Source organism: Equus przewalskii, chromosome 25 (genome assembly GCF_037783145.1).
Source record: "Equus przewalskii isolate Varuska chromosome 25, EquPr2, whole genome shotgun sequence".
Classification (NCBI taxonomy): domain Eukaryota; kingdom Metazoa; phylum Chordata; class Mammalia; order Perissodactyla; family Equidae; genus Equus; species Equus przewalskii.
Genome location: NC_091855.1, coordinates 36,523,863 through 36,549,729, shown reverse-complemented (window position 1 = coordinate 36,549,729; position 25,867 = coordinate 36,523,863). Strand labels below are relative to the sequence as shown.

The following is a 25,867-nucleotide window of genomic DNA, read 5'->3' as shown; positions in this document are numbered from 1 at the left end:
AGAAACAGGCCTGAGGCTGGCCAGGAATTGAGCCTCCTCCCGCCCAGAGAAACCTGGGGAACAGGGCTGAGCAGAGGGCTGTGCAGGCCAAAATAAAGAACCTACTGGGTGCCACACACTTTACAGAAGTTATTTTGAACGTCCCTGATGACCATGCTAGGAAGTGGGACTTCCAGACCCCTGCCATGCAGATGAAAACACCTCCTGGTTCAGAGAGGTGATGCAGCTTGCCAGAGGCAGCATAGCACTTCTTCATAGATTTACTCTCTGACCCCTGACCTACGGTATAGGGGTTGGGCACAATGCCTGCCTTTGAGATAAGGAGCAGGGCTGGCTGCTGCCCAGGCACAGCACATACAGGCAGCGTGGGCGGGCAGCTCAGTGTCCAGCCAACGGACTTAGTCCCTGTTTGCTCATCGGAGAACTGGTTAATATTCACCAACAGCCTCCCCTGTTGTCGCTCTGGGCCCACTGCTTAAATACGGATGACGACGGGTTCTGTAACCTCAGCCTCAGTCACCAGCACTGACGTGGGACAGTGAATCGTAAGTATGCCTTCCACTGGCCAGAGCCTCCACAGAGGCCCCCACATCCCTGTGCTGCCCAGGCAGGCTCGGGATGCAAGTGGATGGAGTGGGCCAGGGCTGGGTCTCCCATTGTGATAGTAACAGCAGTCTTAGAGGTCCTTTCCCGCTCCCCAAGCCTGCCCAGGGCCCCCTAATCCCTACTGGTGGATAAAGTGCCCTCTGTGAGCATGAGTGGAAGTGGGTGTCTGGCGCTGGAGTCCTGGGGCCCCAGGAAGGAGCACCTTTCAGTCGGCACAGCTCCTGTGTCATTTTTGCGGGTTGTCTCCTGTAGGCTGCACCACCTCCCCTACCGCTTGGATGAGTATCTTTCTCCCCTTCTACAGATGAGAAGGATGAGGCCCAGGGAGGGACAGTGAGGACCAGGCTCCTGTAGGGACCAGGTGGTGAAGCCAGGCCCCACCAGGAGCCCAGGTTCAGCCGCTTAATGGGCCTCCAGCCTCTGCAGATGCCCTGAGCAGAACTGCACCCGGCTTCGGCATGGAGGGGTCGCAATGGGCCTCACTGCACACGAGGGGCCTGTGGGAGTCAGGGCGATGGGAAGCCCAGGGCAGGGCGCTGTCGTCAGGGCTACGTGCTGGCTCCTGAGCCCTGGCTCCGGCTAGGTGGCTTCTCAGCTCCTTGCACGCAGTCGCACACAGAAGCCCCACAGCAACCTTCAGAGGCGGTTACTGTGCATGTTCCCATTTTACAGATGAGGAAACTGGGGACAGAGAGGTTCGGAACTGGCCCCAATTTATGCACCAGCCAGGATTCAAACTCAGGCCACCTAGTTCCAGAACCTATGCTCTGCATCCCGTTCCTACTGTCAACATGATTCTCTCCAGTCTCAGGCGCCAGTTGGGGAGTGGAGAGTCCAGGCTGACCTCCAGGCTTCTCTGATGCGGAGTGACCCTAGATGGTCACTCGACCTCTCTGTCTTCTTTGGCAAAACCTAGAGAACCTTTGCCTTCTCTCCCCTCACCCCATTCCTACCAGCCTTGATCTCCTGAGCATTGGGAGGATATGATTTCTCTGTCGTTGGTTTTTGGAGATGGGGTTTACAAAGATGTGTATACGGTGGCCGAGGCAACCGTATAGTGCTCTGAAAGATCCACAGGAATATCCATGACAACCGATGCTTCCGGAGAGCTGACTGTGTGCCCGGCATTTTATAAAACGGGGGCTGTGGCATCCGTACCTCAGGGTCACTGACGATGTTAGTGGGGCCATGGAGAGCATGGACTCCAGACCCAGACCACCTGGGTGTGTGATGCTGGTCCTGCTGCCTTACTGCTCTGTGACCTTGGGCAGGTGACTGACATCTCCCTGGCCGTTGGTGCTCTCATCTGTAAACCGAGACTTGTCACATGACCTACCTCCGGGGTCCGTGACACCAGGACAATGGGATAAGACAGTAAAGTGCCTAGAGTGGAGCTTGGCATGCGGTAAGCACCATCAAAGCCTTTGCACCGTTCTGAGTCTTTCCATGATGGTGATGTAGGACAATGCTTGGCACAGAGTAGATGTTTCATAAACTGTGGTTGCTCTCCATGGTACTGATCGGTGGCCCGGGGACTCATTGTGTGGCCTGAATTGGGCTTGGTGCCCCTTCTCTCTCTTGCAGGACAATGCCATCCTCCGTCACATGGTGCCTCCTCCTGCTGGCAGGCCTGTGCTGCCTGGTCCCCAGCTCCCTGGCTGAGGATCTGCAGGGAGACGCTGTCCCGGAGAGGCACGCAACCAAGGATGATAACGAACACCCACAGGAGCCAGCCGAACACAAGATTGCCCCGAACCTGGCTGACTTCGCCTTCAGCCTGTACCGCCACGTGGCCCATCAGTCCAACACCACCAACATCTTCTTCTCCCCAGTCAGCATCGCGACCGCCTTCGCGTTGCTCTCCCTGGGAGCCAAGGGCGACACTCACACCCAGATCCTGGAGGGCCTCAGTTTCAACCTCACTGAGCTAGCTGAGGCTCAGATCCACGACGGCTTCCAGCATCTCCTGAACGCCCTCAACCACTCAGACAATCAACTGCAGCTGACCACGGGCAACGGGCTGTTCATCGACAAGACTCTGAAGCTAGTGGATAAGTTTCAGGAGGATATCAAGAACCTGTACCACTCAGAAGCCTTCTCCATCAACTTCGGGGACATCGAAGAGGCCAAGAAACAGATCAATGATTATGTAGAAAATGGAACCCAAGGAAAAATTGTGGATTTGGTCAAGGATCTTGAAAAAGACACAGTTTTGGCTCTGGTGAATTACATTTTTTTTAAAGGTAAGGTTGCACAACCAACCTGAGCTAGTTCCCATGGAAACAGCCAACAACATTGCTAAACACTCCCTTCTTAAACTTTCCGAGGCAGTGCAGGGTGGAATCTTAGGAGGTGCTATTCAATTTTCCACACACGACCACTAAAAAGTTTCCACCAGCAAAGAAGGTTGGGGAATCGTGGACTCACCAGGCGAATCATTGTCTTCTCTGCAGCCTTTCCAGAGCCGTTAGTGTCCTGCAGTGCGTGTAAACTCCCACCTGGGAGGGGGGTACAGTATGCAATGTCTCCTAAGATAGAGACCCAGAAAAGCAAATTTTAGTAGAGGCTATGAAGGGAATAGATTTATGGGATGCAATTCTGACAACTCTCGTCTAGTGGAAATAGGGACAGCTTGAGAGTCGGAAAGTCCCCGGTTGAAATCCTGCCTCTACCACTTCTTAGCTGTTTGACGGTGGGCAAGTCATTTTGCCTCTCGGAGGTTCCAGTTTCCTCTCTGTTACCTGGACATCATAAGACCCTTGGTGGCAGCTTCCTGTGAGGTTTAGTGTTACAAAGAACACGGGACTCGGCAGTCTCTTAGCAGGTGCTCAGCTAAGCTTGAATGTCAGCCTGCCTCCTACCTGAGTGTTGAAACCGGCGGGAACCTGTGGGCCCTGGAGGGCATCCTAAGGCACTTTACACACCCATGGGAATAGACTGGGGTGGGAGGGGAGGGTCCAGGCCAGGGGCTGCTTCCTGCACACTTTTGGCTGCTTGCTCTACAGGCAATAGTGCGATGGAGAGGGGCCAGCTGGAGTCAGCACTTCTATGTCTCAGCTCTGCTGTGGGCTTTAGGGGGGGCTCTCACCCCCTCTCCCGCCTCAGTCTCCATCTCCTGTCCAATCAGAAATTTGGGCCCAGGGCTCCCCGAGGCACCCATCTACTCTGACCTGCTGGGACGGTGACGTTCTCTCCGTGTGGCAGAGGGGAGGTGCCTAGGCATCCTCATTTCACCTGCTGGTCCAGGAACAGGAAGTTAGGGTGAGATCAAGAGTGATTTCCCTGGATGATAAGAACCGTCACCTGACAAGGGGCAGGGAGCCCAAGGCAAGCGGGTGCCCAGCACAGCTGGTGCCAATAATTCACATTTAGAATATCCCAAGCCACCAGCAAACAAATAAGCAAGAAATACAAGTAAAAACGCTTACTCTGCACAGCCAGATGGGCAGCCCTTCCTTTCTATAATATAGACATTCTGGATCCTATTCAAGTCCTCCTTTATCCTCTCAAAAGTCCGTCAGTTTTCTGACTGTTCCTGTTAGCCCCGTTTACAGATGGGGAAGCTGAGGCTCAGAGAGGGGTCTCGTCTCGGAGGTTCTCGGCTCCTTCATTCTGCTACCCTCTGCTAGACCTTTTCCCACCCTGGCTGATGTCCACCTTCCCTTCTCTCCAGGTACATGGGAGAAGCCCTTCGAGCCTGAGTCGACGACAGAGCAGGACTTCCACGTGGACGAGAAGACCACGGTCAGGGTGCCCATGATGCACCGCCTGAGCAGCTTTGACGTCCAGTACTCTGACGCGCTCTCCAGCTGGGTGCTGCTATTGGACTACGCGGGCAACGCCACGGCCTTCTTCATCCTGCCCGACCAGGGGAAGCTGCAGCACCTGGAGGACACACTCACCAAGGGGATCCTCGCCAGGTTCTTGGAAAACAGACACTCGAGGTGACTTCCAAACCTTGAGATGCCACAGGAGGTCAGGCCAGTAGGTTGGAAGGGGGGTCCACATCCCATGGCACACAGCCACATCGCGTGACCTTGTGAGTCCAGACAGAACCCAGCGTCCGTTCAGGTAGCACCACTCAGGCTCCGGGAGAGGGACGGGCCCACAGCTGAGGAGGTGAACGTCCTGGTCCTGGGGACATTCCCCAGCACTGACACTGCCCCTTCTGGTGCCAGGGCCCAAACTGGGCGAGCAACACCAGCACATGCCATGGGAGAACCAGGAGGACGGGGTGGGTTCCCTGGCAAAGGGAGCAGTTGCTGTGCAGGAAAGGCTAGAACGTCCACGCTGGGCAGGGGGAGCTGCTGAGAGGAGGGAGAGCAAAGGCCCAGAGTGGGGACTGCAGCACATGCTGAGGGCGTTGGGTTCCTCTGACGTTAGATCGGGGTCGTTGGACCGGGTCCTCTGGAGTGAAGCGATACCTGAGGCTGCAGCCCAAATAGTGCAGATCTCTGAATCCATCCAACGCCCAGGCCTCCTGCACTCTTCTATTATGTACTTTATGAAACAGAAATGAGAAGGCAAAGAACTGTGAGGTTAAAAACATGAATAGACGTTTTAGGACCTCTTCCCCGCCTCCTGTGTTCAGGCACCAGAGGCAGAGTAAACAGAACAAGGTGGGCTGGGTCCAGAACAGGCCAGACAGAGCCTGAGTGCCAGTCAGCCACATGTCAGATCCGCAGGGTGGCACGGCGTCCCCATGGAAACGAGAGCTGACTCAGGCCCCCAGTCACTCATCACTCACCAAACAGATGTCACTCAGAACCTCACCCCACGCCTCACATTCCCCTGGGATTCGGGCCCAGAGAAGGCCCACTCTGGGGTGGCCAAACCCTGCAGGACAGTGTGCAAAGTGCTTCCCAGAGGACACCTGGATCTGCTTGGAGGGCTTCTCAGAGGAGGTGGCATTGGAGAGGCTTTGCAGGACAAGAGGGTCCTGTGATTCTGATGGCCTCTGACACAGGTGTACGCGGGCTGAAAGCAGAATAAACCCAGGCTGGCCTTGCCTCCTCATATGACAGGGGGTAGGGGGCTAAATGGGAGAAAGGCTCAGAAAGGAAGCACTTTCAATGCTCTGAAATAAACTCCTGTGTTATCTAAACTTTTTGACAGATATGCCAATGTAAGTTTGCCCAAACTGTCCATTTCTGGATGCTACGATCTAACAACGCATCCTGCCTGAGCTGGGCATCACCAAGGTCTTCAGCCTGGAGGCAGACCTCTCCGGGATCACTGAGGAAACGTCCCTGACAGTGTCCAAGGTGAGTCTGTGCCTGTGTCCGTGGGGCACATGTTTGGGGACCGCAGCTCAGGGTTGGGTCTGAGGACGCAAACATGCCTGCAGGCGGGGGGCCTCCCAGGAGGGCCGCTACCTCCAGCCAGATTGGACAGGCTCAGAGGGCAGAGCGGAGGAGGCGGCCTCAGCGCTCCTGGTGTCTCAGGGAGCTCCTCCAGGCCAGACACCTCGACCTCCGTGCCATCTTTGTGCAGGGCTTTCCCTTCTTGGGCTCGATGGACCCGTGTTTACAAAGACAGGCTTAGGCTCAGGGCTTTCCGAGCACTTTGGGCCCCTGAGTCCCCTGACTCTGGGAGATCCTCGCGAGTCACTGAGTCCGAGTGAAAAGGGACTTCGGCTGAGATGCCATTTCTTCAGGAGAATTGCAGGTGATCAGAGACACCAGTGCAGCTCAATGACCGGGCACCAACCGAGTGCCTGGTGTGGAGTGGGTGCTGAGAAGATCCCCGTCCCAGCCTGGGTCCCCAAGGAGCTTGAAATCTGCTACAGAAACAAGAGATGTGCAGGAAACCCCTCTCCCTCCTGAGGGTGAGGCTGTTTGCAGGGAGGCTGAGGACGGTGGCACGGGAGGAGGAGTGAGGGCGCCATGGCGGAGTCAGGCAGCTGCTGGAGGAGGTGAAGGAGGCTCGTGGGCCCCCTGCAGAGAGTGAGGACGAGGATGGGATGCAGGCCAGTGGATGAGAGAGGCCTGAGTGAGCCCACCCGAGAACGCCCTCCTCATCGGGCCTTGCTCCCAGGCCGGGGTGGGGATCCTCCCGACCCTGCTCAGAACAGGCCTCTGTGCCCTCTCCCCTCCAGGCGCTGCACAAGGCCGTGCTGACCATTGACGAGAAAGGCACTGAAGCTGCTGGAGCCACGATTGTGGAAGCCATCCACACGTTACTACTCACAAATGTGGAGTTCAACAGGCCCTTCGTCTTAATCATCTACGATAGAAACACCAAGAGTCCCCTCTTCGTGGGAAAGGTGGTGGATCCCACCCAAAAATAACTGCCTCTCTGGTTCAGCCCTCCCCTTCCGGCCAGGTCCCCACCCGAGACCACATTAAAGAATGGCTGACCTGGCACAAGCTTCAGTGTGACGGGCAAAGCCCTCATCTTCTTGTCTCTGAGTCGCTGTTGACGACCCCAGGATGTGTGTGCAACCCAGGACACAGCAATCTTTCCTGTATCCACTGTATTCAGATCAACTAGGCATTTACCCCTCCCAGGTCCTGTGCTGGGCCTCGATGAAATGTTGGCTGAAACCCACAGCTCCCTGAAAAGCTCCAGGCCTCCCAGTCTTGTCTGGGAATCCCCCAGGAAGAATGACACGGGCTCAGATACCAGCCCGAGTCTCCCACCTCCACCAAGCATCCACTAGGCCCTCCTGCTGAGCCCCCAGCCCTGCTGATACTCGTGGAACCCCCGCACTGCTCCGTGACAGCCCTCACCCTGCAGGGCAGCCAGTCCCGACCATGAGGCTGCCTCCCTGTTGCTCCCAGAGCCTTCAGCTCACATGGGGACCTTGAGCTGCCACATCTCCAGCAGCAAAAGGGAGACACCGGCTCCCCTTCTCATCCCACATTGTTCCCCAAGCCGGGCGTGGACCCCGACAGCACACAGATCTTTCTGCAAGTGGCTCCGGCTGATTCTCCCTGGAGCCCTTTCCAGTGCAGCTGTACCGGAAGTACATGCTTCTGTCCTCAGCATTTCATCTCTGCCTCAGAAATCCTCCAACACGCAGCTCTCCTCACCTGGCGTGCATCATCTGCTCCAATTCCCCCAGGACTCTCAGGCCCCCAAGGCACTTGTCCTGTGTGCCCTTCTCCTCCCTAATCAGGTGGCCAGGGTGCCCTGCATGGCTCTGGAAAGTCATTCTAACGATTCTTTGGTCGAGAGAGAGGAAGTCTAACAGACCATCGACCGCCTCTGGCCCTGCCCGTCCTCCCCTGGCCGAGTCTGATGGGCTCACATTTCAGCTTGCCTGAGGACCCTCCCTGTGGTCTTCGGAGGGAAAGCCCAGCTCCTGGGCCACAGCCAGAGGCTGTGCTGGGAGCAGCCCTTTCAGGAAGGGCCACCAGGCTCCTTCCCGTCTTCCAAGGCCCTGCTGAAGGGCCACAGCTGTCAGGAAGATACTGGACCCCCAGCCTGAGGGAGCCAGCTCCCCGAACTCCCAGGGAACATGCTGGTCCCGTGGGAGAATGGCCCCATCCCACACAAATCTAGGAATCACCGCCTAAGCCACTCCCTGGGCACGAGTGTGCACCTGAACAACTAGGTTGAGTCCTGTGACATTTATACCTTTTCAGTCAAAATGGCCATATGTGTGCAACTCCACATAACAGTATAATGGTTAACGATTCCCTTTTTCCAGTGTCTCACGTCCTCTTGAGTTTTCTCTGTCTCGAGACTTGCAACTCCACAAAGTCCATTAAGGATACGGACATTGTCAAGCACGTTCAATAATCCCAGACCCGAGGGGCTAAAGACCTGGATGGAGTTCAGCCTCTGCCACTTTCCAGCTGTGTGACTTTAGTGACTTGCCATACATCTCTGAGCCTCCATAGCCTCATCGTGGTTATATAATCTACCTTGAGTTGGGAGTTGGTGTGGGATCACTTCAGGAAGTTAAAACAGCTAATTGAGCATAGCAGAGCAGGGTGCCAACATGAGGGATGACGGTGATGGCTTTTGCATCGATGAGCTCTCTGTGTAAGCACTCAGAGCATTTTCGCCTTTAATCCTCACAGCAGGGCTGTGAGGTCGCAAGTGGAGGCCCTCTCTCTTATTTGCACATTCTACAGAGGAAGAAACTGAGGCTCCGAGAAGTCAGTTGTCCTGCTCAAGGTCACGGAGCTTGTAAGCGGCAGAGCTGGCTTCCCGGGCTCTCCTTGTTCCTCCAATCCTCAGCACGTCACCCACGCTACCTACCAGATGGCCACGCTGGACCTTCATGGAGCTAGATTGCTCCTTGAAGGAGGAGGAATGCTGGGAGCCCACAGCGCAGGCAGCGATACTCTGCAACAAGAGCTTCCCCTGAGCGGCTGGGGCTCTCCCCCTGAGGTTAACGAGCTCAGAACCCAGAGCAAGTGACTTGCCCAACCGGTCGTGGTCCCCACACGGCAGTCTGTGGGAGCAAAGGGGCAGGCACAAAGGCCAGTGGCATTCCTGAGAGCCCAGGGCAGGCCAAGGAGGCTGAGCTGAGGGCACTCAACTGAGATGCCGCCATTGTGCCCATAAGAATGGCCTGTCGTTACATTAGTCTGGACTCTGGTTGACAGAGACCCAATTCCAACTAGTACGAAGCCCCCAGAGGGAAAGTCAATGGCCCCTGTGGGAAGCACACAGCTAGGTTCATGGAGAGTTACGGTCTTGCTGGGTGGACACAAAGATAAACCAATGGGAGCTGAAGGTTGTGTTAGTTCCTCGTGGCTCCGTAATGAATTAGCAGGAACTTAGTTCCTTCGAACATCACAGATTTATTGCCTTACGGGGCTGGCGGTCAGAAATCCGAAATCCAGGCAGAAGCAGGGCTGAATTCTTCCTGAGGCTCCAGCAGGGAAGCCTTTCCTGGCCTTCTCCAGCTTCGACAGGCCGTCTGCATTTCTGGGTCCCTGGCATCTTCTCACATCCCTCTGCTTCCATCGTCACACATCCTTCTCTGACTCTGACCCTCCCGCCCCCCCATTAATAAGGACTTTGTGATTACACTCGTCCCATCTGAAGAATCCAGGCAGAGATGCTGTGGCGGGACCAGCTTGAACCTCACGGTCCATCTGAAGATGCTTAACCTTAATCCCAACTGGAAAGGCCTTTCGCCAGGCAAGGTGACACATTCACAGGTCCTGGGGATTGGGACTCGGGCATCTCTGGGGACATTATTCTATCTAGCACAAAGTATCGACAAGAGCGTGGCTGAAGTGATGGACCATGAGGCTTAAGCTGCCCACACCACACCATCTCCATTTGTCTACACTGGCAGCGCCATGAGGGCCAAGGACAGGTGGGGAGGGGGCAACAAGAGGGGGACCTGTGGCTGAAGCGTCGGCATCAGAGGCCTCAGACCTGACACCAAGGTCCCAGGTGTGGCCGTGACTCATATGTGGGGGGACAGGAATGAAGGAGAAGGCCACACTGGAGATGAGTTGAACAGGCAGCAAGGGGCCAGGGGCTCGGAAGGCCATCCACAAGGAAGCTGAGTGGTGCAGAGAAGACCAGGTCGGGCCCACATGCCCTTCTCCTGTGATGCACATGGTGATCCAGGGGCCTGTGGAGGTCAGGGATGTGGCTGGGAGAAGGGGCGACTGTCCAGGGCGGTGGCTACATGGCTGCTGTGGAAGGAGAAGTTTGGAGGCCAGGAGAATCGGACCTTCTCATGGCGCCCAGGGTCAGGGATGTAGGAGGATGAAAGGCCCCCACTGGGGAGGACTTTAGGAGAAGCAAGGTCTCGGGGGAAGCTGGGTCTCAGCTGCCTGACTGGCACACGGGACGAGGAGGGGCTGTTGGAGGAGGGGATGGGGGCCTGAGCCCCAGAGCTGAGATGGGCTGGAGAGAGGAGGAAAACAGGAAAGATGCCGTGAAATGCCCCTGCTGAAGGACATTTCCTCATCTGCAGGGCCCCGCCAGCTGGCTGTGGACCTGCCTTTGGAGCCACTGCTCCCTGCTGTCACAGGAGGATGGGGACGAGCCTGTCTAGGGAGGTGGGAGAGTCCACAGAGAGAACAGAGCAGAAGGCCCGGAGATGGGGGTCCGGCACAGCGTGCGGGGGGCCCAGGGGCAGCCCACGCCTTCCTGACACTGAGCCCCAACGTCACCCTCATCTGCTGCTGCTGCCTCCTGTTTATGTCCCAAACCCACCCCTCCCCTCCGTCCCTCTGCCTTATCCTCCCTCCCTCTCCCTCCCTCCCGGGACATCTGAAAGGGCATCTGTGGTGTGAGTTCCCACCAAGGTGTGAGTTCCCACCAGGGTGTGAGTTCCCACCAAGGTGTGAGTTCCCACCAGGGTGTGAGTTCCCACCAAGGTGTGAGTTCCCACCAGGGTGTGAGTTCCTGGACAGTGGGAACCACATCTTTTCACCTTTGCAAACTCTGAGGCAGTAGGTGATCAATATGTGATGGTTAGTGAGTGAATGAACCAATGAACAGACATATTACTAGATGGGGAAACTAAGGAAGACGACCCCCTCAGCTCACTGTGGACACAAGAGGGAAGGGAAGAGCAGGAGAGGGAAGAGTGGAGGAGGGAGGGATGGCGGCCATAGACTGGCTGCATCGTCAGCCTCCTGGTAACTCTCTGTGCCTCCGTATCCCCATCTGTACTAAGGGGAGCAATAATGCTACTCAACACACAGGATTAGAACAGAGCCTGGCTGACAGTGAGTGCTTGAGAAGTAGCAGCTACGATGCCTGCAGGTGGTGAGAGGCCACACATTGGGGTCAGTTTGGGGGTTTGTATTGTAAACTGCAAGCAGCGAGAGGCTCAGTAAAACCAAGCAAACAGATGCTTAAAGTCAGCAACACGGAGACGACAGGGAGAATCGAACCATTGCCACCCAAGGCCTGTGTTCGCAAAGGCGAGTTGGAAGAGGCTGTCGCTCCCCGTTATCTGAGCCACCCACGCAGGGCTCGGACTTCCGACCAGCAAGGCCAAGGTCTTGAGGGGTCTCCTTCTGCCCAGCAGGGGCAAGTCCTGCCCGGCCCCAGGCTCCCTGAACGAGAGGTGCCACCTCCTGCTCTCTCCGTCTCCCAGACACCATGTCTTGGGGCAGGAGAAAGTGAAGATGGGCCTGGGCCGTGGTGTCATTGCCAGAAAGACAGTGTGTGCTTCTGAAATGTCAGCAAGGGCTGCCGAAAGGAGAAAGGAGACAACTTCAAGGGGCTCCCGTGGCCAAAGTGGGACACGTTGACCATCCAAAAGGAAATACAAGTTATACTTCCATGACAGGTGAGTCTCCCAAAGGCGGAAAGTCCATAATGGCCATAAGGCCCATAAATTAAAAAAGGTAAAGCTTGAAAAAGCGTAGAAACTGTATGTAGAAACCATTTCTTACATACTTTCCGAAGTGAGAGATGAAGCTATAGATGTCATTGATTCCCTCTATCAGCTGTATTGTCACTTTTATGAAGCACAGGTTTGCCTTCTTTTTCTCCATCCCAGAAAGGATGAGGAGTGGAATTGAGAAGCTGTGAAGAAGCCAGCTAGTTTCAGAAAAAGCGAGAACCGAACCACACGCAGGAAGCGGCCCTGGGGGTTGCGTGCAGGAGGGAGGAGCGTCCACTAAGATGTTGCAAGCTGCCAGATTCGCAAGACACCAGAGGGAGGCAAACGAATGGTGCAAACTGGGTTCATCCCCTGGACGAGAAGACCTGGGACATCCGGCTAACTTAAAGGAGTTGTGAGAAAATGGACAGGGAGAGGCCCTCACTTCTTCCCCCTCCTCCAGCTGGGTGTGCTGTCTTCACTTCTCCTTCACACGGCTCAGTCCCACGGGGATGTCTCGCTCCCCTTCTGCCTCCAGCCAGGCTCCGTGACACACACCTCTCCTATATATGCACACCCTTCCCAGCCTCCGGCTCCTGTTGGACATTTCAGAGGTGGCCCAGCCCTCTTCCCTCCAGAATTGGCCCTGGAAACCTGCCAAGATGCTGGTGCCAGGCCCGGGGCCAGGAGGGCAATGAGTGTCTTCTTCATTAATCGCTCTTACAGAGGCTCAGAGGAACTCGGTGGCTTGTCCTGGGTCACACAGGAGGGACTCAACAGGAACAGCAGGTGACATACTGGACAGCCCAGGACGGGAAGGGCCATCTGACTTCTGGCTGACTGCTGGCAGTTTGTGCAAGGCAGCTTCCTGCTCCAGTTCCCCACCCCTCCCGCACCTGCTGCCTCCACCACCAGGAGCCTCCTTCCTCCTGGGCGGGTCCTGCAGAGACTTGTTGCTGTGCTCAGGGCTGCAGGCCTTGGAGCCCTCGGAGGCCTCGGAGGCCCACTGAAGCAGGACGGGGGCGGTGGGCTGCACCAGGAGGCGTGGCCTCCACCACAGAGCCTGCAATTGGAGGTAGAAGGGGCAAGGAGGGAGGCCAATGTACAGATGGGGGAACTGAGGCACAGGGAGAGGAAAGATGCAGCTTGCCTAAGGCAGCACAGTGCTCCTTTCTACATTTACTCTCTGACCCCTGACCTGTGCCCACGGCCGCCCGTGTCAGCCTAAAGTGGCAGTGTCAGTATCAGTCCTGACCCATCTCCTCCTAGGGGAAGTCCAGGGAGTTTTTGTATTTGAGACTGGCTTGGTGACTTGAGATGAGCAGCCTTTATACTTGGCCCTCAACTTCCCCATGTGCTAAATGGGCTCAGAACCTCCTCCAACACCCCCCGACCCCAGCCCACCGGTAACATCTTCGGCAGTAGGGATTTCAAGGTGGCCCAGGAAAGGGTAGCTCTTGCTCCTCGTGGGTCAGCCACTGAGAATTCCCAGTGGGAGTGTAGGCCAGCACAGTACTGCCGAGCCAAAGAGGGGCTGAGTCATGACAGCCCACCTTGGGCCCAGGACTCTGTGGTTCAGGAGCTGGGCACAATGCCTGCCTTTGGGATCCGGAGCAGGGCTGGCTGCTGCCCAGGCACAGCACATACGGGCAGCGTGGGCGGGCAGCTCAGTGTCCAGCCAACGGACTTAGTCCCTGTTTGCTCATTGGAGAACTGGTTAATATTCACCAACAGCCTCCCCTGTTGTCGCTCTGGGCCCACTGCTTAAGTACGGACGAGGACGGGGTTCTGTAACCTCAGCCTCAGTCACCAGCACTGACCTGGGACACTGAATCGTAAGTATGCCTTCCACTGGCCAGAGCCTCCACAGAGGCCCCCACGTCCCTGTGCTGCCCAGGCAGGCCTGGGATGAAGGAGGACGGAGTGGGCCGGGGCTGGGTCTCCCATTGTCATAGTAACAGCAGCCTTAGAGGTCCTTTCCCGCTCCCCAAGCCTGCCCAGGGCCCCCCAATCCCTACTGGTGGATAAAGTGTCCTCTGTGAGCACGAGTGGAAGTGGGTGTCTGGCCCTGGCACCCTGGGGCCCCAGGAAGGAGCACCTTTCAGTCGGCACAGCTCCTGTGTCATTTTTGCAGGTTGTCTCCTGTAGGCTGCACCACCTCCCCTACCGCTTGGGTGAGTATCTTTCTCCCCTTCTATAGATGAGAAGGATGAGGCCCAGGGAGGGGCAGTGAGGACCAGGCTCCTGTAGGGACCAGGTGGTGAAGCCAGGCGCCACCAGGAGCCCAGGTTCAGCCGCTCAATGGGCCTCCAGCCTCTGCAGATGCCCTGAGCAGAACCGCACCCGGCCTCGGCATGGAGGGGTTGCAATGGGCCTCACTGGACACGAGGGGCCTGTGGGAGTCAGGGCGATGGGAAGCCCAGGGCAGGGCGCTGTCGTCGGGGCTGCGTGCTGGCTCCTGAGCCATGGCTCCAGCCAGGCGGCTTCTCAGCTCCTTGCACGCAGTCAGGCATTGGGCCCCACAGCAACCTTCAGACATGGTTACTGTGCATGTTCCCATTTTACAGATGAGGAAACTGGGGACAGAGAGGTTCGGAACTTGCCCCAATTTATGCACCAGCCGGGATTCAAACTCAGGCCACCTAGTTCCAGCACCCATGCTCTGCATCCCGTTCCTACTGTCAACATGATTCTCTCTGGTCTCAGTTGGGGAGTGGAAAGTCCGGGCTGGCCTCCAGGCTTCTCTGATGCTGAGTGACCCTAGATGACTGCTCAACCTCTCTGTCTTCTTTGGAGAAACCTAGAGAACTTTTGCTTTTTTCCCCTCACTCCAATCCCGGCAGTCTTGACCTCTGGGGCATTGGGAGGATAGGATTTTTCTGTTGTTGGTTTTTGGAGACGGGGCCTACAAAGATGACTCTATGGTGGCTGAGGCAACCTTATAGTGCTCTGAAATATCCACAGGAATATCCATGACAACTGATGCTTCTGGAGAGCTGACTGTGTGCCCCGCATTTCTTGGCACTTTGCATGTATTTGCACAATAGCTCTGTGGGGAAGTGCAGCCTTATCATTTCCAGGAAACTGAGATTCAGAAAGGTTAAGTAATTTGTCCAAGGTCACACAGCTGATAGCAAATCGAACTCGGGCCTTCTGGCCTCATAGCGCCTGATCTTAGCCACAGGGCGACGCTGCCCCTTTTCATTCACTCAGGCCACCTTTGAGGTTTTCTGTTTCGAGCCCTCTGGATTCAGCTTTATACACAGAGAAGGGCTAAATGGCGGGTTCTAGAATCGAAATGCCTGGGCTTACATCCCAGTTCCATAAGCAACTAGCTCTGTGGTTTTCGGTAAGTCACTCAAACTCCGAAGGCCTCAGTTTCTCCATCCATGAAACAGGGCTAACAATAATGCCCACCTCACAGGGTAAGCTTCGAGGGGAGAGTGGCTGAGACAGTGCGTATGCAGCCCCTGCTGTTCCTAAGTGTGAAGATGACAGTGATGCTGATGCTGGCGTTAGCCGGGCATAGGGATTGGCAGCTAACAGGCAATAAATCAATCCTGGAGAACTGAATTTTATATTTTCCGAACTCAGAGGCAGTTCTGTGCTGAGCAGGGGCCCTTCTCTGGTCTGTGCAAGGTGGCGGCTCGCCGGAAGGAAATCTGCCAGTTCTCAAGGGTGAGCTCTGCCCGTGTGCAGGAGCAGGGAGGGCTTTCACACCTGGTGCGTGTCCGCCGCCCATCACCGTGTTGGTTCCTCACGTCGGCCCCTCAAGAGGTTCTTTTCTCCACTTTCCAGGCAGCAAGCCGAGGCCCAAAGAAGTGAAGCCCCCTGCCCATGGCAGACCTGGGTCACACCTGGGCTTCTTAGCGCCAGTTTTCAGCAGGTTGTGACCTTGTGCCACAGTGATCTCCCTGGACCCCGCTCGGTTGCGCCTGGTCGCTCCTTCTATGTTCCTGGGTGGAAAAGGTGTGAGAATAGGCAAAGCCGTGGCTCACCTCACCCTCCCCTCGCTGCCGGGGACTGCGCCCGCCTGCCGCGGACCCTGCGCGTGGCGCTGTGACGGCTTCATCCTTTAGCTTTGAAGCTTGGCCCGTATACCTCGTTCGCCATCTGCTTCCTCATGTCCCGTCGGCTTCCAGACACGAGGCTTTGGGGGTGTAGGGTGCTGCCTTTGGTAGAAGGGTGAGAAGAGAAGAGACTCTTGAGCCCCTGAAGTTGTAAGAAACCGACTGGGAGTCAAAACGAAGCTAACGGGAGGCTCAAGGCCGTCCTCAGCGTCCCTCAGGGCCCAATTCTGACATTCCTAGAGTCTGAGACCTGAAGAGATGGCAGTCTCGGTCTACATCTCAAGTAGGGGAAAACTAAGACTTGTTCCAGCTTTGTCACTGCCTCACTGTGTGGCCTTGGCAAGCCCCTGACCCTCTCTGGGCCTCAGACCATTAAAAGGAGAAAGTCAGAGTAGGTGAAGTAACGCCCAGGAAGATGGATTAGTGGGACAAGTGCTCACCCCAGCTGTCGCCCCTCCATCACAACCCCAGCCACCTTGCGCCTTCTCAGAGGCCAGCAGCCCCCGGGTAGTGGGGGGACCCCTCACCCCAGCCCTCCGCATGGGAAGTCTCAGCCCACGTTGCTGCCCCAAACCCACAGACCCCTTTAATTCAGAATCCGGCGTCAGTGCACAGGGACCTCAAGTAGGTCTTTATGCACGTCAATTTACACGGTCGGGGAGAGCGAGGCCCCAGGACCAGAAGGTGCTTGCCCAAGGCCAAGCCGACAGTAGTGGGCCTGTCAGGCCCTGAAGCCACAGCCTCTAGCCCTGAAACCACTCCGCATATTTAGTGTCCCCACCTTGCTAGGGCCCAAAACCCTTCTGATCTCTGAGCCCTGCAAAGACGGGGAATTTCCATAAACCGAGAAGGACAGTACTGGGATTCAGCGGGTTCAGTAAAGAGGAACCTGAGGGAAACGGGATAGTCAGGCCTAATTTTAGCACCATCGGCAGCTCTGAAACCACTGGCTGCTTTAGGAAAAACATACACATGTTTATGTAAATGTGTGATCTGCTCTGTTTGGGTTATTGAGAGGCATGAGGGCCAGAGAAAAGGAAGTGGAAAGAAACCAGCGTTGTGCTCTACTTTGTTGCTTGATTGGAAAGAAACGTTTAAAAGTCCACGGGGGTACATGCAACCCAGAATTTCTTATTTCTAACTTTTTCCCCTCTGGTTTTCATATTCCAAATTCAAGGATTCTTTTGTCTTCGTGTTTTGTTAAGATGAAGTTTTTAGTGATGTGAGTAATAACTAGCTATGTGGTTGCAGGCATCTCTCCCCCGCTTGGAACTCGGTTTCCCCATCTGTGAGGAGAGCACGTTGTATGTAGGAGGCTGCAGGCTGGTGGCCGAGGCTGGGTCACACCTGGAGCAAAGGGAGCTCTGCGAGGCAGGGCGGGTCCATGTTGCTGTGGGGGGCATTGACTTTGACCATCACTAGATGGAGCCTGTTCTTGCTGGTCCAGCCACAGGCCTCGCCACTCACTATTGTCTCCCCCCAACCACCATGGAACACATCTCCCTCTCTGGCTTATCCTCTGAAGGCTTCAAGTCTGCACCCTTAGCAGCCTCTTCCTCAAACAGCTGCTCCCTCAGGTCCTTCCAGTGGAAGGTTTGGTAGCTAGACCTATTTCACTGAATTCTCCCAACAATCTCCCTTTCCATACAAGGCAAACTGAGGGCTGGAGAGACTAAATGACTTGTCCTAGGTCACACAGCTGGTAGTGGCAGAGCCCAGATTAGAATTCAGATCTGTCTGAAGAGAAAAGAGATGCTTTTTCAACTCCTCCCCCTGCCAAACAGGCACACACGAGCCCCCACTTTACTGGAGAGACCAGCATCTCTCACACCCACGTCACTGCTGAGCCCAGAGCTGGGGCACAGATGGTGACCAGGAGGAGCAGCTTAGCTGACTGCAGGGAGCACAGCGCAGTCATGTAGCTGAGGCCGCAGACTCCTCGTGAGGGCAGCCCTCCAGCTCAGGGAACTCCTAGGGACTGAGGCTCGCTGCAAGTGTTGAGTGGGGACAGCCTCCGCCTGAGTTTCGTCAAAGCTCCGCTGTGTGCTGGCTGTGTGTCATGGGGCAACATCCTCTCCTTTCTGGGCAGCAGCTCCTCTGAGCATTAAATAACAGGGTTCAACAGCAGCCCTCCAGGGCCATTCCAGACCCAATGATCCCTGAACCTGATCTGAGCTGCTTCCTGGGTAATTGTGCATGTGTACATTATGCTTCCCGTGCCTCAGTTTCCTCTTTTGTAAAATAGGGGCTGTGGCATGCCCAACTCGGGTCACTGTCAATGTTAGTGGGGCCATGGAGAGCATGGAGTCCAGACCCAGATTCCCTGGGCGTGTGATGGTGGTCCTGCCGCCTTACTGCTCTGTGACCTTGGGCAGGTGACTTACACCTCCCTGGCCTTTGGTGCCCTCATCTGTAAACCGAGACTTTTCACGTGACCTACCTCCGGGGTCCATGACACCAGGGCAATGGGATAAGACAGTAAAGTGCCTAGAGTGGAGCTTGGCATGCGGTAAGCACCATCAAAGCCTTTGCACTGTTCTGAGTCTTTCCATGATGGTGATGTAGGACAGTGCTTGGCACAGAGTAGATGTTTCATAAACTGTGGTTGCTCTCCATGGTACTGATCGGTGGCCCAGGGACTCGTCGTGTGGCCTGACTGGGGCTTGGTGCCCCTTCTCTCTCTTGCAGGACAATGCCATCCTCCGTCACATGGCGCCTCCTCCTGCTGGCAGGCCTGTGCTGCCTGGTCCCCAGCTCCCTGGCTGAGGATCTGCAGGGATGTGCTGTGCAGGAGACACATGCAACTGCACATGATGAGGAACACCTGCAGGAGCCAGCCGAACACAAGATTGCCCCGAACCTGGCTGACTTCGCCTTCAGCCTGTACCGCCACGTGGCCCATCAGTCCAACACCACCAACATCTTCTTCTCCCCAGTCAGCATCGCGACCGCCTTCGCGTTGCTCTCCCTGGGAGCCAAGGGCGACACTCACACCCAGATCCTGGAGGGCCTCAGTTTCAACCTCACTGAGCTAGCTGAGGCTCAGATCCACGACGGCTTCCAGCATCTCCTCCGAGTCCTCAACCAGCAAGACAATCAACTGCAGCTGACCACGGGCAACGGGCTGTTCATCGACAAGACTCTGAAGCTAGTGGATAAGTTTCAGGAGGATATCAAGAACCTGTACCACTCAGAAGCCTTCTCCATCAACTTCGGGGACACCGAAGAGGCCAAGAAACAGATCAATGACTATGTAGAAAAGGGAACCCAAGGAAAAATTGTGGATTTGGTCAAGGATCTTGACAAAGACACAGTTTTGGCTCTGGTGAATTACATTTTTTTTAAAGGTAAGGTTGCACAACCAACCTGAGCTAGTTCCCATGGAAACAGCCAACAACATTGCCAAACACTCCCTTCTTAAACTTTCCGAGGCAGTGCAGGGCGGAATCTTGGGAGGTGCTATTCAATTTTCCACATACAACCACTAAAAACTTTCCACGAGCAAAGAAGGTTGGGGAATGGTGCTCTCAATAGGCAAATCATTATCTTCTCTGCAGCCTTTCCAGAGCTGTTAGTGTCCTGCAGTGCATGTAAACTGCCACCTGGGAGAGGGGTACAGTATGCAATGTCTCCCAAGATAGAGACCCAGAAAAGCAAATTTTAGTAGAGGCTATGAAGGGAATAGTCTCATGGGACGCACTTCTGACAACTCTCGTCTAGTGGAAATAGGGACAGCTTGAGAGTCGGAAAGACCCCGGTTCAAATCCTGCCTCTACCACTTCTTAGCTGTTTGACTGTGGGCAAGTCATTTTGCCTCTTGGAGGTTCCAGTTTCCTCTCTGTTACCAGGACATCATAAGATTCTTGGTGGCAGCTTCCTGTGAGGTTTAAACACGTTACAAAGAACACGGGACTCGGCACTCCCTTAGCAGGTGTTCAGCCAACCTTGAATGTCAGCCTGCCTCCTCGCTGAGTGTTGAAACTGTCAGGAACCTGTGGGTCCCAGAGGGCATCCTAAGGCACTTTAAATGCCCATGGGAATAGCCTGGGGTGGGAGGGTAGGGTCCAGGCCAGGGGCTGCTTCCTGCACACTCTTGGCTGCTTGCTCTACAGGCAATAGGGCGATGGAGAGGTCCCAGCTGGAGTCAGCACTTCTATGTCTCAGCTCTGCTGTGGGCTTTAGGGTGGGGGCTCTCACCCCATCTCCCGCCTCAGTCTCCATCTCCTGTCCAATCAGAAATTTGGGCTCAGGGATCCCCGAGCCACCCGTCTACTCTCACCTGCCGGGACGGTGACCTTCTCTTGGTGTGGCAGGGGGGAGCTCCCCAGGCATCCGCATTTCACATGCTGGTCCAGGAACAGGAAGTTAGGGTGAGATCAAGAGTGATTTCCCTGGATGATAAGAACTGTCACCTGACAATTGGCAGGGAGCCCGAGGCAAGGGGATGCAGAGTACAACTCTTGCCCATAATTTGCATTTCAAATATCCCAAGCCACCAGCAAACAAAAACATGATATACAAGTAAAAACGCTTACTCTGCACAGCCAGATGGGCAGCCCTTCCTTTCTATAATATAGATATTCTGGATCCTTCTCAAGTCCTGCATTATCCTCGCAAAAGTCCGTCAGTTTTCTGACTGTTCCTCTTAGCCCCGTTTACAGATGGGGAAGCTGAGGCTCAGAGAGAGGTCTCGCCTTGGAGGTTCTCGGCTCCTTCATTCTGCTACCCTCTGCTAGACCTTTTCCCACCCTGGCTGATGTCCACCTTCCTTCTCTCCAGGCAAATGGGAGAAGCCCTTCGAGCCTGAGTCGACGACAGAGCAGGACTTCCACGTGGACGAGAAGACCACGGTCAGGGTGCCCATGATGCACCGCCTGAGCAGCTTTGACGTCCAGTACTCTGACGCGCTCTCCAGCTGGGTGCTGCTGTTGGACTACGCGGGCAACGCCACGGCCTTCTTCATCCTGCCCGACCAGGGGAAGCTGCAGCACCTGGAGGACACGCTCACCAAGGGGATCCTCGCCAGGTTCTTGGAAAACAGACACTCGAGGTGACTTCCAAACCTTGAGATGCCACAGGAGGTCAGGCCAGTAGGTTGGAAGGGGGGTCCACATCCCATGGCACACAGCCACATCGCGTGACCTTGTGAGTCCAGACAGGACCCAGCGTCCATTCAGGTAGCACCACTCAGGCTCCGGGAGAGGGACGGGCCCACAGCTGAGGAGGTGAACGTCCTGGTCCTGGGGACATTCCCCAGCACTGACACTGCCCCTTCCGGTGCCAGGGCCCAAACTGGGCGAGCAACATGCCATGGGAGAACCAGGAGGACTGGGTGGGTTCCCTGGCAAAGGGAGCAGTTGCTGTGGAGCAAAGGCTAGAACGTCCACGCTGGGCAGGGGGAGCTGCTGAGAGCAGGAGAGCAAAGGCCCAGAGTGGGGACTGCAGCACATGCTGAGGGCGTTGGGTTCCTCTGACGTTAGATCGGGGTCGTTGGACCGGGTCCTCTGGAGTGAAGCGATACCTGAGGCTGCAGCCCAAATAGTGCAGATCTCTGAATCCGTCCAACGCCCAGGCCTCCTGCACTCTTCTATTATGTACATTATGAAACAGAAATGAGAAGGCAAAGAACTATGAGGTTAAAAACATGAATAGACGTTTTAGGACCTCTTCCCCGCCTCCTGTGTTCAGGCACCAGAGGCAGAGTAAACAGAACAAGGTGGGCTGGGTCCAGAACAGGCCAGACAGAGCCTGAGTGCCAGTCAGCCACATGTCAGATCCGCAGGGTGGCACGGCGTCCCCATGGAAAACGAGAGCTGACTCAGGCCCCCAGTCACTCATCACTCACCAAACAGATGTCACTCAGAATCTCACCCCACGCCTCACATTCCCCTGGGATTCGGGCCCAGAGAAGGCCCACTCTGGGGTGGCCAAACCCTGCAGGACAGTGTGCAAAGTGCTTCCCAGAGGACACCTGGATCTGCTTGGAGGGCTTCTCAGAGGAGGTGGCATTGGAGAGGCTTTGCAGGACAAGAGGGTCCTGTGATTCTGATGTCCTCTGACACAGGTGTACGCGGCCTAAAAGCAGAATAAACCCAGGCTGACCTCACGTCCTCATGTGGGCAGGGGCATAGGGGGCTAAGTGGGAGAAAGGCTCAGAAAGGGAGCACTTTCAATGCTCTGAAATAAACTCCTGTGTTATCTAACCTTTGTGACAGTTTCGTCAATGTACATTTGCCCAAACTGTCCATTTCTGGAACTTATGATCTAACAAGCATCCTGCCTGAGCTGGGCATCACCAAGGTCTTCAGCAGGCAGGCAGACCTCTCCGGGATCACCGAGGAAGCGCCCTTGACAGTGTCCAAGGTGAGTCTGTCCCTGCGTCCGTGGGGCAGATGTGTGGGGGCCGCAGCTCAGGGTTGGGTCTGAGGACGCAAACACGCCTGCAGGCGGAGGGCCTCCCAGGAGGGCCGCTACCTCCAGCTGGATTGGATGGGCTCAGAGGGCAGAGCAGAGGAGGCGGCCTCAGCGCTGCTGGCGTCTCAGGGACCTCCTCCAGGCCAGACACCTCGACCTCTGTGGCATCTGTGTGCAGGGCCTTCCCTTCTTGGCCTCGATGGACCCGTGTTTACAAAGACAGGCTTAGGCTCAGGGCTTTCCGAGCACTTTGGGCCCCTGAGTCCCCTGACTCTGGGAGATCCTCGCGAGTCACTGAGTCCAAGTGAACCAGGGACTTCGGCTGAGGTACCAGTTCTTCAGGAGAATTGCAGGTGATCAGAGACACCAGTGCAGCTCAATGACCGGGCACCAACCGAGTGCCTGGTGTGGAGTGGGTGCTGAGAAGGTCCCCGTCTCAGCCTGGTCCCCAAGGAGCTTGAAATCTGCTATACAAACAAGAGATGTGCCGGAAACCCCTCTCCCTCCTGAGGGTGAGGCTGTTTGCAGGGAGGCTGAGGACGGTGGCACGGGAGGAGGAGTGAGGGCGCCATGGCGGAGTCAGGCAGCTGCTGGAGGAGGTGAAGGAGGCCCGTGGGCCCCCTGCAGAGAGTGAGGACGAGGATGGGATGCAGGCCAGTGGATGAGAGAGGCCTGAGTGAGCCCACCAGAGAACGCCCTCCTCATCAGGCCTTGCTCCCAGGCCGGGGTGGGGGACCTCCCCACCCTGCTCAGAACAGGCCTCTGTGCCCTCTCCCCTCCAGGCGCTGCACAAGGCCGTGCTGACCATTGACGAGAAAGGCACTGAAGCTGCTGGAGCTACGATGTGGGAAATGATCCCCATGTCATTACCCCCAGAGCTGGAGTTCAACAGGCCCTTCATCTTAATCATCTACGATAGAAACACCAAGAGTCCCCTCTTCGTGGGAAAGGTAGTGGATCCCACCCAAAAATAACTGCCTTTCTGGTTCAGCCCTCCCCTCCCAGGCCAGGTCCCCACCCCAGACTACATTAAAGAATGGCTGACCTGGCCCAAGCTTCAGTGTGACGGGCAAAGCTCTCATTTCTTGGCTCTGAGTCTGTGTTGACGACCCCACGATGTGTGTGCAACCCAGGTCACAGCAACCTTCCCTGTATCCACCGTATTCATGTCAACTAAGCATTTACCCCACACAGGCCCTGTGCTGGGCCTCGATGAAATGTTGGCTGAAACCCACAGCTTCCTGAAAAGCTCCAGACCTCCCAGTCTTGTCTGGGAATCCCCCAGGAGGAATGGCACGGGCTCAGATACCAGCCCGAGTCTCCCACCTCCACCAAGCATCCACTAGGCCCTCCTCCTGAGCCCCCAGCCCTGCTGGTGCTCGTGGAACCCCCGCACTCCTCCGTGACAGCCCTCACCCTGCAGGGCAGCCAGTCCCGACCATGAGGCTGCCTCCCTGTTGCTCCCAGAGCCTTCAGCTCACATGGGGACCTTGAGCTGCCACATCTCCAGCAGCAAAAGGGAAACACCGGCTCCCCTTCTCATCCCACATTGTTCCCCAAGCCAGGCTTGGACCCGACAGCGCACAGGTCTTTCTGCAAGTGGCTCTGGCTGGTTCTTCCTGGAGCTCTTTCCAGTGGGGCTGGACCAGAAGTATATGCTTCTGTCCTCGGCATTTCATCTCTGCCCCAGGGATCCTCCAGCACACAGCTCTTCCCTCCTGGCGTGTATCACCTGCTCCAATTCCCCCAGGACTCTCAGGCCCCCAAGGCACTTGTCCTGCGTCCTCTTCTCCTCCCTAATCAGGTGGCCAGGGTGCCCTGGATGGCTCTGGAAAGTCATTCTAACGATTCTTTGGTCGAGAGAGAGGAAGTCTAACAGACCATCGACAGCCTCTGGCCCTGCCCGCCCTCCCCTGGCCGAGTCTGATGGGCTCACATTTCAGCTTGCCTGAGGACCCTCCCCGTGGTCTTCGGAGGGAAAGCCCAGCTCCTGGGCCACAGCCAGAGGCTGTGCTGGGAGCAGCCCTTTTCAGGAAGGGCCACCAGGCTCCTTCCCATCCTCCAACGCCCTGCTGAAGGGCCACAGCTGTCAGGAAGATGCTGGACCCCCAGCCTGAGGGACCAGCACCCAAACTCCCATGGAACATGCTGGTCCCATGGCAGGATGGCCCCATCCCACTCAAATCTAGGAATCACCGCCTAAGCCACTCCCTGGGCACGAGTGTGCACCTGAACAACTAGGTTGAGTCCTATGAGATTTATACCTTTTCAGTCAAAATGGCCATATATGTGCAACTTCACATAACAGTATAATGGTTAAAGATTCCCTTTTTCCAGTGTCTCATGTCCTCTTGAGTTTTCTCTGCCTCAAGACTTCCAATTCCACAAAGTCCATTGAGGATACGAACCTCGTCAAGCACGTACAATAATCCCAGACCCGAGGGGCTAAAGACCTGGATCGAGTTCAGCCTCTGCCACTTTCCAGCTGTGTGTCTTTAGTGACTTGCCATACATCTCTGAGCCTCCATAGCCTCATCGTGGTTATATAATCTACCTTGAGTTGGGAGTTGGTGTGGGATCACTTCAGATAGTTAAAACAGCTTATCGAGGATAGCAGAGCAGGGTGCCAACATGAGGGATGACGGTGATGGCTTTTGCATCCATGAGCTCCCTGTGTAAGCACTCAGAGCATTTTCGCCTTTAATCCTCACAGCAGGGCTGTGAGGTTGCAAGTGGAGGCCCTCTCTCTTATTTGCACATTCTACAGAGGAAGAAACTGAGGCTCCGAGAGGCCAGTTGTCCTGCTCAAGGTCACAGAGCTTGTAAGTGGCAGAGCTGGCTTCCCGGGCTCTCCTTGTTCATCCAAACCTCAGCACGTCACCCACGCTACCTACCAGACGGCCACGCTGGACCTTCATGCAGCTAGATTGCTCCTTGAGGAGGAGGAATGCTGGGAGCCCACAGCGCAGGCAGCGATACTCTGCAAGAAGAGCTTCCCCTGAGCGGCTGGGGCTCTCCCCGCGAGGTTAACGAGCTCAGAGCCCAGAGCTAGTGACTTGTGCAAGCGTTTGTGGTCCCCACGTGGCATTCCCGATAGCCCAGGGAGGACCAAGGAAACTGAGCTCAGGGCCTGAGATGCCGCCATTGTGCCTGGAAGAATGGCCTGTCGTTACGTTAGTCTGGACATTGGTTGGCAGAGACCCAATTCCAATTAGTAGGAAGCCCCCAGAGAGGAATTCATTGGCCCCTGCGGCAACCAACAGGGTCCATTCATGGGATGGGCAAAGCCTCAGGGAAGCCTTGTCATAAGGAGGACAGGAGTGTGCCACAAATCAGGCAGGACAGCCATAAACCTCAGCTTTGCCTGGTCTTTGGAGTTTTTAAATGTATTCACTGTCTAGTCTCACCCTCAGAAAATGTCCCTGAAGGTCACAGGCTCAAATCGTTATCCTGTTTACAGATGGGGTAACGGAGGTCTGGCGGGTTGGGAGACCTGGCCACACAGGCCTAGATGGCA

The 25,867-nt window shown here is 55.9% G+C and overlaps 2 protein-coding genes across 7 annotated transcripts; both read left to right on the top strand.

Annotated features, from left to right (window-relative positions):
- The first annotated feature begins 424 nt into the window (after positions 1-424).
- On the top strand, positions 425-6,980 carry LOC139079229 (alpha-1-antiproteinase 2-like). Its single transcript, XM_070592907.1, is given in 6 exon segments — positions 425-545; positions 2,191-2,849; positions 4,280-4,550; positions 5,722-5,773; positions 5,775-5,870; positions 6,704-6,980. Coding segments are annotated over 5 exon segments (1,266 nt in total). The 5' UTR covers positions 425-545; positions 2,191-2,194; the 3' UTR covers positions 6,896-6,980.
- A 5,559-nt stretch (positions 6,981-12,539) lies between these two features.
- On the top strand, positions 12,540-23,410 carry LOC103545168 (alpha-1-antiproteinase 2). 6 transcript variants are annotated; one of them, XM_070592905.1, is made up of 7 exons: positions 12,572-12,655; positions 13,601-13,701; positions 14,001-14,040; positions 18,625-19,283; positions 20,716-20,986; positions 22,152-22,299; positions 23,133-23,410. In XM_070592905.1, the coding sequence occupies exons 4-7, from the start codon at positions 18,629-18,631 to the stop codon at positions 23,322-23,324; spliced, it is 1,266 nt and encodes a 421-aa protein (XP_070449006.1). In that variant the 5' UTR covers positions 12,572-12,655; positions 13,601-13,701; positions 14,001-14,040; positions 18,625-18,628; the 3' UTR covers positions 23,325-23,410. The 6 variants fall into 6 exon arrangements, with proteins under 6 accessions (XP_070449007.1, XP_070449006.1, XP_070449004.1 ...); XM_070592903.1 differs by lacking the exon at positions 14,001-14,040; XM_070592901.1 differs by lacking the exons at positions 12,572-12,655; positions 14,001-14,040 and adding an exon at positions 12,780-12,941.
- The last annotated feature ends 2,457 nt before the right edge of the window (positions 23,411-25,867 follow it).

What these genes read in the sequence shown, in the direction of transcription:
- LOC103545168 (XM_070592906.1), top strand. Translation starts at nt 18,629, where the DNA reads ATGCCATCCTCCGTCACATGGCGCCTCCTCCTGCTGGCAGGCCTGTGC. An exon ending in GAATTACATTTTTTTTAAAG is followed by an intron (nt 19,284 to 20,715) that starts GTAAGGTTGCAC and finishes CCTTCTCTCCAG; the next exon opens with GCAAATGGGAGAAGCCCTTC. An exon ending in CGCCCTTGACAGTGTCCAAG is followed by an intron (nt 22,300 to 23,132) that starts GTGAGTCTGTCC and finishes TCTCCCCTCCAG; the next exon opens with GCGCTGCACAAGGCCGTGCT.